The 13306-nt window shown below is 35.1% G+C and overlaps 1 protein-coding gene across 1 annotated transcript in view; it reads right to left on the bottom strand.

Annotated features, from left to right (window-relative positions):
* Window positions 1-13306, bottom strand: part of LOC107688868 (dedicator of cytokinesis protein 9-like) — a 95597-nt gene that overhangs the window by 42644 nt on the left and 39647 nt on the right. Inside the window, exons 2-4 of the mRNA XM_016486695.1 lie at window positions 8218-8334; window positions 5573-5662; window positions 2152-2234 (exon numbers count right to left, since the gene is read on the bottom strand). Coding sequence (XP_016342181.1) covers window positions 2152-2234; window positions 5573-5662; window positions 8218-8334 — 290 coding nt within the window. The remainder of the gene's footprint in view (window positions 1-2151; window positions 2235-5572; window positions 5663-8217; window positions 8335-13306) is intronic.

Here is a 13306-nt window from a genome sequence, read left to right as displayed (position 1 = left end):
ACATAGACTTTTACTATTTTTTGCCTGTGAAAAGGTCAACATCACAATGCTAGAGTACTGAGGGGTGGTTGCCTGAGTGTTGCTAGCATTTTCTAAGGTGTTCTGAGTGGTTTTTAGTGGGAGGCTATGTGGTTTCCAGGTGGAAAAAAATCTCAACAAGCTAAATGATCATTCATGTCTTTAGCACATATTGTAAGTCTAACAAAAAGGTTCAGTGCTTATAACTCGAGGACACTGTTGCTCTTCACTCACACAGCTGATGCAAAACACAGATGAGTGTGCACATGTGCATGTGCGAGTGTTTGACTACTGTATGTGTGTTCAAGGAAACTGCATTAGCAGAACTTTCATGAAGGAGTAGTGGGCGGATTGTAATGTTGCTCATGATGATGATGACGAAGGAGCTTCATGTACGCAGCACACGTTATCTCTGTCTCCTCCATCACCATCATCCCTCCTGCTTCCTTTACCAAATGCCATACACTGGCTGTCTCCTGATCTCCACAATGTATTTGCCAGTTATTGACCTCTAAGCCATAATTGCTCCATCCGTTAGTTAAGACAGGAAGTGACATCAGTGGTTGCTGCCCTGTCCTGAAACAGGTGGAGTATTTATGTACTGAATGACAAAATAGAGAGGAAGAGAAAGCAAAAGAGAGGAGGAAATGGGCTGCTGATGGGTTGTTGTTGTGTGAAGAAAGGCACAGTTCCCGATTTAGCTCTGGACGAGACCTCGCTGTCAACACAGGGGCAGGACAGGATGAGGACACTGATAAAATTAGTGAGTAAAATAGCATCTCTCTTTTTCGCACACGCACACACATACACACAAACACACTGTTGGCAAACAATAACTCTTGGGCTCTGTTCCAATACCTAGTGAGCTGCCTTGCTGTCGACTACCTGCATAGGCAGCTGCTTTCTAAGTAGAGGTCAACCGGTATATCTAAAAGTGCAGAGTGGCTAATTGGTGATATAATCGCCGATTTATCACACTGTTTAATTTAAAGATAGTAAATAGAATAAACATAACAATAGTAAACTAAATGTGATATTTATTTTCAATTAGATACATTAATACATTTTTAAATAAAATTTATATTAAAGCTGCAGTCCGTAACTTTTTTTGGTTAAAAATTATCCGAAATCAATATTTGAGCAAGTACATAACCAACCAGTTTTCAAAACTATCGCCTCACTTTAGCCCGATTCATAACGGTTAGCTTGTAATAATGTTTTCTAATTTTTAAGTCTCCATATAGTTTTGGTGATTACTGTATTTTACTTTATAAACAAATAAGAATCTTCTCTGTTCTAAGGACAAACAGTCGAAGCATCAGTCAACCACACATCACACAATTGCCATGATGTGGAAGGTAAATCTTATTTCTCAGTATACATTGTATATTATTATATAAACTAATGCCTGCTGTGCCTTCTGATATTTTGTGATGGAGTAATCTTGAGAAATGCTTTAATTATTACAATAATTTAAATATATATATATATATATATATATATAAATAATTGCATTAAATGATTCTCAGAGCTATCGAAATAAAATGTCCTACTTCAAAAACTTAAAGACCAAACAGAAAAATTACTACTAATAATTTAAAAAGGTCAAATATCGGCCTATTTATTTACTTTGCAATATGCCAGTCAACCACTACTTCAATGATATCACACTAAATAAAATAATAGAATTTTTAAATATTTACTACATATTCAATGACTTGTTAAAATTACATATATATGTGTATTTGTAAATGATGAAAATATGAGAAAGTATTACTAATAATAGAAATGGAACGACTATAAAAATTACCTTCCATTTACTTTCCTTATTTAACATTTCTGTTTAATAATTTTTTTTGAACTGTTCAAATAAATAACACTACCCAAATAAAAGTCCTGGTGCTGTCAAATTAAAAGTACTGCTTCCGATACTTGTAGGACAAACAGAAAATCTTTAAAAAAATATCCGATGCCAAAAATTTAAAAATGCCAAATATTTGCCGACATATCAGTCAACCACTTGTGATGTGCAAAGAACAGCTGGACTTAAAATAACTTAAAATAACTATCTTCGCCTCTTTCCATTGCTTTTCTCTTTCTTTAAATCACTTTTAGCAGTCTTATGTTCCTTACTTTGGAAGTTGGCGAAAGTCTCCAGAATAATCTTCATACTTGTAGTTCACCACATGCCAGTCTGAGTTGTAGGTCTTGATGCACTGTAAAAGAAAAAAGAAAAAAAAACATGTCTGTCTTCTCTCTACTGTCATACGGAAAGCACATAAACAAATATGCCAGCAAGCACACACACACAAGGACCCAACATCCCAAAAAGGCTAATACACTACCAGTAATCTAATAAGAATCATGTTTTCCAAAGCAATCTGTGGCAACAGCTTTTTAGAAAATAATTTCCTGACTGTATCCCTGTGCTAATCACTGTTAAAGCTGTCACCACACTGCACCACAAACAGACACTAATATATCATATGGGCATTACATTAAAGCAGATTCAATTCTATTTGCTTTGTTGGCAAGGCAAGCATTCAGTCCTCAGCAGTTCTTAAAGGGATAAAATGAAACTAAAAGCCTCTAAAACCCAAAACGGCTTTCTTATTTTAAATCCAATTAATGGAAAGAAAAAGGAAGGCAGCGAGAGAGTAGATCAGTTGACAAAGTAGATTTAAGACCATTCTGAACTAAGCATTCAAGTGTTTATTCTAAACTATCTGTCTCTGTACTCCATCTGTTAGTTTTATTACTCCTTTGGGGTAAAATAGAAATACAATAAAATAAAAAATATAAAGTAAAAAATTTAAATAAAAACTAGATTTTTACATTATCTGGACAAAACATGAGTTGTACTTATGAAGCAGTTTGTGTGTGTGTGTGTGTGTGTGTGTGTTGTGGTGTTCTGAGTGGTTACTACAATCTAAAAAATCCCACTTCCATTTTGTCAGACAAACTCTGTTTTGAAAAGTTGACACTGAATAAATAAACAGTATTTAATCAAGTAATTTTTTTAAGCCATTTAGTATGAGCAACTTAAAATATTAAAAAGCAAGAACGTCAAGTTTGGAGAGGAGGGTCAAACTAAGGCTGCGTTTACACTTGGCATTAACATGCGATCACCGCAATCCGATCAAGCAGATCGGATCATCAGTCAATCAGAACACGGCGCAATCTATCGTCATCCAATCACAATGCGTCCTCGACTACTTCTGGACCAGGACACGCTAATCGGATAACATTCCGATCAGAAGTGCATTTACACTGGTCTTTTCAATGTGTATGTGGACAACATCCGGATACAGGTCGCATGTTAATGCCAAGTGTAAACGCAGCCTAACACGCTGCTGAGCAGATCACTCATCACCCATAATTCCTTGCACTTGAATAATTAGTGTTTTTGGTTAAAAGAATAGGGATTTATGAGCACATGCAAATATTTATTATTCAGAATTAGTTTTGAATACATTTTGTTAAAAGAAGTTATGTTTATGTTAAGTCACCATTAGTGTGATTCGTGTTCAATTTGGTGACATTTCTTCAATTTCATGGCATCAATTTCTACAAACTCGTTCAGGGACACAGAGATAAATCTAAATAACCTAAATAATAAATCTACATAATTTTTAAGCAGACTCACACAACTTTAATTAAATTTATACAACTGCTTTTTCCTTAATTTGAGTAAACTCAAAAAAGTCCTGAAGCTGGTTGCCTAAAAGTTTTGCGTTTTCTCAACTTCTGATTGTATTTCACTGTAGGATATTTTTGCCCATTTTATCACTTAAAATTAAATCTGAGGTCTCATTTACGTCCACAGTACAAAGTGTTAAAGGAGGGTCTGTTTAATACTCAGACTAACCCTAAATATGAACAACAGCAATAGTGACGCTTGACTAAACATTTGTTATTTTGAAGTTATTGTTTTTTTCCCGATACTAAAACAAAAAGCATTTGGACAACTAAACCACCAAAACCAGCAACACTGATGACTTATGACATTATAAGAAAAAAACTGAAAATAAATGAAAGTTCTTGGGCAGCTCATCTTGTTTGCCTTCCCTTGTGGATCAGATTTAATTACAACTCTTTTGAAACAAAATGACATTGGCTCTGGAGTAATGTAATGGAGAATGATAAATGTTTACTCAATGACTCAATCGCACATTTTATGTCCGACATAGTTGTTTCCAAGAAGTTGTTTGCAAGTTTAACAGAACAATCCTTCAGAATGCATATTGTTCTGGGGTGTACAGTGGACGTGTGCACATGACTAACAGCCCAGGCAGATGTTTTGATTTGTGAAAAGCTGGAAAACTGCCTGGTTCTGGCCCAGCTGTCCTTGATGATGTCATTGAGCTCTTTAGCGGGAGGAAGTATCGTTTTACGCTCTCTGTTGACGACGCCCAATGCCCGTGATATCCACACAACCCTAGCCTGACCCAGACCTCACACACACATACGGTTTATTCTAATGCAAATGCATATACACATATAATAGAATTATTGAAGAAGTAGCATAAATGTGGAATTTCTAGGAATCTGTTTTGACCTGTTGACAATTTCTGTTTGTTCAATACATTGCTCTGGTTTTACTTGTATCTAAGGTCTTATTCCTTCCAATATGATCAATGATAGTCTGTGATAAAGCATGTATTTTTTGCTGAGTATTATAAGTTGCTTTATAAAAATAAGTAAAGATTTCATGGCAAAAAAAGAAGTGTTTATCACGTCCTGAAGGTGAACATTTCTGAAAGAGATGTTAAAGAGATGATAAGGCCACTTAGAGGCCTTAGAAATGTGCATATCAAATATGATAATATAGGCTTTATAGGGTTAAATTTATATTATTCATGAGTCATATTATTCTTATAAGAACTAACACGTCTCATTTTAATGTAAATAACACTTAATATTAAGCTTAGATTACACTTGTTTGCAAAAATTGACAAAATTTGAAAAAAATACACAATTGACTTTGCACTATTTGCACTATTACGGCAAGATGTTTGTGTGCATTGTCTGATCTAACAGCAGTAATTCATCAAGCAGTGGTGAACAGTAACGAAGTAGTTTTACTTCGTTACTGTACTTTTACTCAAGTACTTGATTTGTGTACTTCGTCCACCTCTGTCATCAAGTGATGATCAAATGCCTGAGAAGAGAACTGTAACCAGGTATATATCCAGACACGCGTTCAAGTGCATTTTTAAGAGATGATTCAGGTGCTTGGACTTCAGTGATTAGGCGATGTAGTACAGTCTCAGTAAAGTGTGCCAGATTGTGGTATTCCACTGCATCCTCTCAGATCCGACCTTTAAATTGTGGAATGCAAGTGCTGTAGCAGCATGCAAATAGCATTAGACTAGGCTCCAAAATTATTGGGTGGGTTTGCAGTCCGATTTGCATAATCCCTTTAATGAATCGTATGCTAACTCAATACAACATGTACAAATAAACAACGCTATCAATTAATGCAATTCATTAATAATTCACACTCTTTTCGATCTGATCCATGAGTGTATGTTATATGCATATGAGGTCTTACCTCCTGCACAAGCAGGCTGCTGGCTCTCTTTTCTGCCCCATCTGGTACTGAAGAGTACAGAGTTCTGCCCTGACGCTTCAAAGTGGAGATCTACATGGATACATGTGGAAATGTTTCAGATACTATTTACATACAGAGACGAGCACATGAACATGCATAAAAAAGATTGTTCCGTGTAAATCTTGACATTTCTTGTAGCAATAAAATGAATCATATTTGATTTTTAAGTTGGTCCAAAGTATCTTTTTTTTTTCCCAGTGTAGTGAGGACATGGACTGATTTAATATAACTAGCATATACAGGGTCTTGTCTCTAGCTCTATCATTATACAGAGTCTCAGATGTGCCTTTCTAGGACACGTCATCTCAGTCTGCATTCATACTCCAGCACACATGTGAATGAATGTCTCTGTGCTATAGAGCCTGAGGCCTGATGTGAAACCAACATTGACCATGAAGCTAAATTGTCCATTGCTGTACAGCCCTGGGTTTTACACGAAGCGCTATGCTCATTTTAACCAGCTTGTGTGCTTGTAAAATCTTAAATAAGCAAATTATGCATTGAAAATAATCTTGGTGAACTCATCCCTAACCAGTCTGAGGCGTTATGCTCTGGAGTCAGTTTACTAGCCTTGTCTGGACTGGGCATGACTTTATACACTGCTGAAGCATTGTATGAGAGCCTAAGTGTGTGTGTGTGTGTGTGTGTTCTATTTGTAAATCTACTTTATTATACAGGTGTATTTTTATATCTAAAATGAGTTACACTGATTTATATTTATTGTGTAATGTATAAAATACAATACTTAATATTTAGTTAACATTTGTAATGATCACCAAAAAGAAAATGCTTAAAGCTGCAGTCCGTAACTTTTTTTGGTTAAAAATTATCCGAAATCAATATTTGAGCAAGTACATAACCAGCCAGTGTTCAAAACTATCACCTTATTTTAGCCCGATTCACAATGGTTAGCTTATAATAATGTTTTCTAATTTGAGTGGTACGGGTTGGTTTTCACGGGAAATTCGAGCATGGCGCTGCGTCATTACGTCATGTCTGTAAACATAAAGAAGTTGTCCCGGCTACTAGGCTATGTGAGGATCCTGCAGGTGGCCGATCGTTTATAGCCTTTTCTCACAGCAGCCAGAATAATTAAATGTATCATTTTGATAGCGGATTGTAATCCAGAAAGGATTATGTGTTAATATGAAACACATGTGCATGAAATTAAATTATATTCCAGTTATAAATGTGCTTCTGATTACAGATAGCCTGGGATTACAAAGATTTGTATTTTAAAGAAAACCAGTTCGAAGGGAGCATAATTTGCTTTTTGGGTTAAAAGAATTTCTTAATATGAAATTCGAAGAGTATGACAATTAGATTAGACTGTGCAGAAATTGAAATCTACACGCTAATACACACTATCCGCATAGTCACCAATGCTGATGTTGTTAACATTAATCATTTGAGAATAAAGTATAACAATAATAATAATTTGAACGGTTTAATGTGATATGAGCTAACCGATCTTTAGATTTAATCACCATTACGAACAAACGTGGCAGACTTGTTACTTACTTGTTTAGATGGCAATATATGGTGAAAATTCTTTTTTGGGTCATATTCCAAGACATAGGCTAGAATCTGTGATGGCGAAGTACAGTAAATATCCACACCGGTGCAGTGACTGACTGCCACACATACTCTTCAGAACATTAGATTAATCCGTGCTGAAGCCGTGCCGACTCACAACCCACGCAAGCTAGATAATTCCGCACACAGCTGCAATTCCAGGTTTTCAAACAGAGATGGCGACAAAGAGGCAAAACTTACGGACTGCAGCTTTAATAAACATTATAAATTATGTCTTAATAAAATGTGAAAAATGCTGAGATGTTTGTCTGAGTGTTAGATTTAGGCTTTATGTAGAATGTGACCACATACAGTACAGTATATGTCATATGTATACACATAAATGGAGTGCCAGTCTTCATAATACTATTAAGACTAACAAGATTTTTGATTTGAGACTGAGAATTATATTTAACATTTACATTTTTACAATTAGATTTAGAATTTCTCATTAGATTTAGGTTTAATTTCCTAACGCTAATCCTAAAATGGAATTGTTTGGTTTCAGCTAACTGGGCTGTTGCTCGCAGAACACAGTTTTGTTTCTGTTCCTCATAAACCAAGGCCCATAACAATGATCTCTCGCATACACACCTCTTTCTAAAGGAAAACAAGTAGATGGTTCCATTCAGAGAAGCAGCTTGAGAAATCCCCTGAGACAATGTTACCGTAATGTTATTTGAGAGTTGTATAATGGTTGTGATGGACAAGCAGGCCCTCGTGAACACTGAAAGAACAGTGATGTATGCCTAGCGAGCCGAAGGAGGAAGCAAACTCAAGACACACCACTGAGAGACTGTGAAAACTAACATCTGCACAGGTTACTCAGTGCTCGGAATCATGCTGAAAAATAACATTTCAGAGGAAATCGCAGCATGAATTCATATAAGAAGAGAACAAAAAATACTGACAGAACTAAAGTGTACATGTGCCTCTAGCAGAAAAAAATAGACAGCAGAAGAATGAAGGAATGGATACTAAGGGGGGAGCAGATAAACAGACGTTCTTACCTGAAAGTCATCAATAGGAAACTGCAGCATGTCTCTGAGGACATCACTTAGTATTTGCGTTTTCCTCTGGACAAGTACGCTCTCATAGTCCAACGGCTCAATCACTTTTGGTTTTACCTGGAGAAAAACACACACACAAGTTTAACAGGAGTAAACCAGATGAACAAATCAAATGTTCAAGACAACAAAATAAAATCAGGAACCAAATGAACCATTAATGACCATCAGTTAAAAAGGTTTATGGAAGAGCTGTAACATTTGCTTTTAAGTGACTGCAGATCGTCAGACCAATCTGTTGTGTTACCAAAAGTATGTCTACTCTTCTGAATTCAGTCGGGACATTAAGGGAGTATTATACAATTTTTTTCTGAGGTACACTTTTAATTTACTGTGTAAATCATTTGTAAAATGTAAGAATGTTTTTTACACTATTTACACTAATGTTTATATATGAATGTATATGAAAATTTATATGAATTTTATGAATAATGTATATGAATTTATACTGAGACTGTTAGAAAATATTCTATGTGTATATAGTATGACATTTGAATGTACTACATCTGCCACATTGTCACATTTATGTGACCCACTAAGGGTCAATTGCATTGACAAATCCATTGACAAAACCTCCTGTAACCTCATGGGATAGCAAAGTGTTGATAAGATGTGTACTTCACAATCTCGCTGGAAGTAAAAAGTCATCTGGGTACTTTTCTCCCACAGTTTTATGAATACTATGGGTTCAAACATACTACTCATCTCACAAGTTTTTTGTCTACTATATACTGTATAAGTAAGTATGCATATTCAGAGGCAGGGTTTGTCTTCTCATTTCAGAAGTAAGTTGAGAACAATTCATTTTAGAAGTCATAAAGTTGAAAACAAGCCATTTCTTTTTTTTTATCTTAGTCTCTAGGGACTGGGAAAACGTTGGAGATCTAAATGTTATAGTATCAATTCAACAAACAATGAACTTTGGTATCTCAAAGGATCAAGGAAATAATATCATCCCTTTAAGGCATTCTATTTGTCAGGTAAACTCCTCTGTATTATCTTTAGCATATAATCCTTTAATACAATACTGAAATAATGTGGTACAAAATTTCAAAATACAACATATTCAATGATGTGACAACATCAACAGTAACCAAGGTTAAACACAAACGTCTTTGTGCCCAGATACTCTGTTCTGTTTGTTAGTGAGTGAGAGAGAGAGAAGTGAAGGCATAAGAGAGTTGTGAATGAGTATTGTGTTGAACTGTACCAGGCAGTTCACACACTGCTTCCCATAACCCACGCTATGATTGGCTATGGTCAGCACCAACAAGCCTACATCATCCAATAAAGACAGGCTAATAGGTCTCTGTTACAATGTCCATTGTGACATCATTGCTTTATGGGGACACACAGCACTGAGTGGCAGGCCTCAGGCACTAACTGGCTAACATATAATTGAAAAGATGCTAACCTCTGGGGATTTATATTTCCTGTCCAACACGCACACACAAACACACACTTTCATAAAGCTGTTTGCCACAACCATCTCTGAAATGTGTTCAGACAATCAAGTAAGTACATATTAAACACAATATGCCTTTGATGTACAATATGTCTGTACCAATTTAATATTGGGATGTCAATCTCTTCCTTAATATTTTAGTGTGCAAACAATGAGCTGAAAAAAATGATGAAATGTGCCAGTACACATTTAAATGACAGTCAGAATCAGAAAAAAAACTGTAAAAATTGCAATGCAATCATAAGCTGTTCTTGTGATATCTCAGTTGTTTCTCCTAATGAGCAATCTAATGAAATCTCCTTTATCTCAGATTTTCTCCTGAGAAAAAAACTCAAGTTTCAAAAAAGACAACGTCACAAACTGTACTCTGATTTATCTAGATATACAAGGACTATTTCACCTAAAAATGAAAATTAGCTTCAAAATTGACTAACCCAAGTCAGGCCATTCAAGATGTGAATGAGTTTGTTTCTTCAGCATATAACAGATTTGGAGAAATTTAGCATTACATCGCTTGCTTACAAATGGATCCTCTGCAGTGAATGGGTGCCATCAGAATGAGAGTTCAAACAGCTAATAAAGATATCACATTATTTGTTTAAAAAGTTTTTGCGTGTAAACGGTGCTTGATCTGTGCATATTTCTCTCTGTCCTGATTCTCTCATATTTTAGCCTGAAGCAACAGTTTGATGGTAAAAACATCCTACAATCAAGCAGCTTTTCACTTTACAATAAATGAACTGGACTGGAGTCGTGTAAATTACCTCTGGATTATTGTGATGTTTTTATCAGTTGTTTGAACTCTCATTCTGACGGCACCCATTCACTGCAGAGGATCTATTGGTGGGCATGTAATGCTAAATTTCTACAAATTTGTCCAATGAAGTAACAAACTCATCTACATCGAGGATGCCCTGAGGTTAACTTTTCATCAAATTTTAATTTTTGGGAGAACTACTCCTTTAATGTGTGTAGTTAGAAGTCAGAGTTTTCAGTTTGAACTGACATTTCTCATTGAATTCATCCAAGACAAATTGAAAATCTGACCTATTCCACTTCAAATTTAATACCACTTGTACTATTACTGCATGTTAGCAACACTCAGGTGAATCTAATTTTATTTTTATATTTATTTATTTTATTTTATTTTATTTTAAGAGACAATATTAAAAGTAGTGTAACAGAGGTCTCCATTAAGTCTTTATAAAAATCCTGTTGGGTTTAAACCAATGTGTTTGTGTGTGGAGAATTTCTTGGCAATAATCCACTTATTGCGTGCATGACGGGGACTCCCTGCTGAGGAACGCGCTCTAGTACTACACTGTTACGTTTACAGTGTTACGTTCACATTTCTTGCGTAAATTCACATGTAGTACATTATAGAAGCTTATTAAACATCACATATCAATTTATCAGGTCTGTTCTACAACTCAGTCCACTCATCATCTCTATTCAGGTGAACATTCCTCAGACACTTGAATTTAACAATAACACCTGTTCTAAACATACATGCATAATAATGCTCTGTGAATTGTCATATCTCCTTCATTCAGAAGTGTTTTAGTCTTACACTTTGCATGGATTTTAAAAAATAATCAATATTCTGGCAACACAAGCAGCCAACATGCCAGCCGCTAGGCTGAACCGCAATTCCCACAGGTCACTCAACATAGCCAACACAAACACCTACTAATGAATATAATATGAGACTAATTAGGAACTTGCCAAGGCTAGGCACAGTCATTTAAACACTTGCACACACACACACACATGTATGTACAGCATTTGGAAGATGCTGATGCTTCTTTTTGAAGAACATCCTGACACACTTCTGGCACACTCATTTGCACACACACGTGTTTATGTGTGCAGGACTGCAGAAATGTGTCAAATGTCAAGCTGGAACTGCGAAGGAAGAGGAGGGGAAAGGGAATCTCATTAAACTGTCTCCCTCCCTTCGGGCCGAGGGAGGATCTTAAGGTAGGAGCAGACGGCCCTCGCTGTTTAACTGGGCTGTAAATCCTTGTACTCTTGCTCTGATTTGCCACAGACACATGGACACACACCATACACACACAGAAAAACACACACAATTTCATTCTACAATTCAATAAATCAGGAACTTTTTGAAGCAAAACTTTGCGAGCTGATCTGAGCTTCACTATATGCCAATAAAGAGGTCGTATGCCAACACAGGTGCAACAACTCTAAACACACACACACACACACACACACACACACACACACACACAGTACATCAACACTCTCACACACACTGTACATAAGCATACTCAACACATTAAATTTGTTTTCACTTATTTGGTGAATCATAAAACCTGTCTGGATTATATTTTACCCTCAAAATCCACAAATAAATGATTCTGGCTTTTTGAAATATTATGTTTTATAACTTTATTTGAATGATAATTAAGCACATTTCTCACACAAATCCTCATCATAATAATGCAGTAAACCCATTATTATTTACTGATTATTATTTATTCATAAATTATTATTAAAATTAAGTATTCAAACATGGTACACAGTAAAAAAAAAAAAGGAAAAGTTGTAAATAAATATTACTGGAGAATGTTTTACAAGAAAATTTACAAAAGTAGGCTGTTTTTCTACTTCAAACTTCTACCTGCTGTTTTTTATTATTTATGTATTTTGTAATTATGAAATGTAGCAATTTCTGAGTGAAAACTGTTTACCAAACTTGTTTGTGTACACTGTAAACAAATATTTTTTTGAAGTTGCAAATAAAACTTATTGTAGTATGTTTTTTTCCTAAGTTGCAAATAAAACAAAGATGATTGTAGTATGTTTTACAAGAAAATACTACTTCAGTTTTTCTACTTCAATATTTCACATTTTATTAAACGTGTTACTTGCTGTTTCTTTGTAATGTTTTTTTTTTTTTTTAAATGTACTAGCAATTTCAGAGTTCAAATTGTTTGTACATCAAATTTCTTTCAGAGTAGCATTTATTGTTCCTAAAAAATTATTGCATTGTTTACAGTATTTGGTGTTGTTGTTTTTTTCTTTCAGAATAATGGGAAATACTAAACAACTCTAAAGATAATTATTCGGAATATAGTATTCAGTCAGTTTCACAGTAATGAGAATTTGAACGGAAATGTGCTTAACTGAAAATAATTGTAAAAAAAATGTTACAGTGCCATTCATCTTAAATCTGACTTAATTTTACTTTTTACATAGGAAAAAACATTGTATTTTGTTTTATTTTTATTTTGATACTAATATGGTATAGTACATCATTATAGCTGTAAGTCAGACTTGTTCATTGTGCTTAAAACCAGTTAAACTCTGCGGACCCGGATACGGGTCCAAAATGACGTTAAAAATGTTTATGCTTCATTTACATAGCCTTCCTTATATGGTATCAGCCCATATATGGGTTCATTTGAAAGCTTGGAGTGTCTTCTTTACAAAGAATACCATTCCTTTTGGTTTTTATATTCATAAAGCAGTAAAATTAAGCTTAGAAATGTATTCGTCCCACACACGAATTTCCGCCTAACCATTGCGAATAATTTTTACGAA

Source organism: Sinocyclocheilus anshuiensis, unplaced genomic scaffold (assembly GCF_001515605.1).
Source record: "Sinocyclocheilus anshuiensis isolate Anshui unplaced genomic scaffold, SAMN03320099.WGS_v1.1 scaffold101, whole genome shotgun sequence".
Lineage (NCBI taxonomy): Eukaryota > Metazoa > Chordata > Actinopteri > Cypriniformes > Cyprinidae > Sinocyclocheilus > Sinocyclocheilus anshuiensis.
The sequence above is the reverse complement of the archived record's forward strand: the minus strand, read 5'-3'. Positions and strand labels throughout refer to the sequence as shown.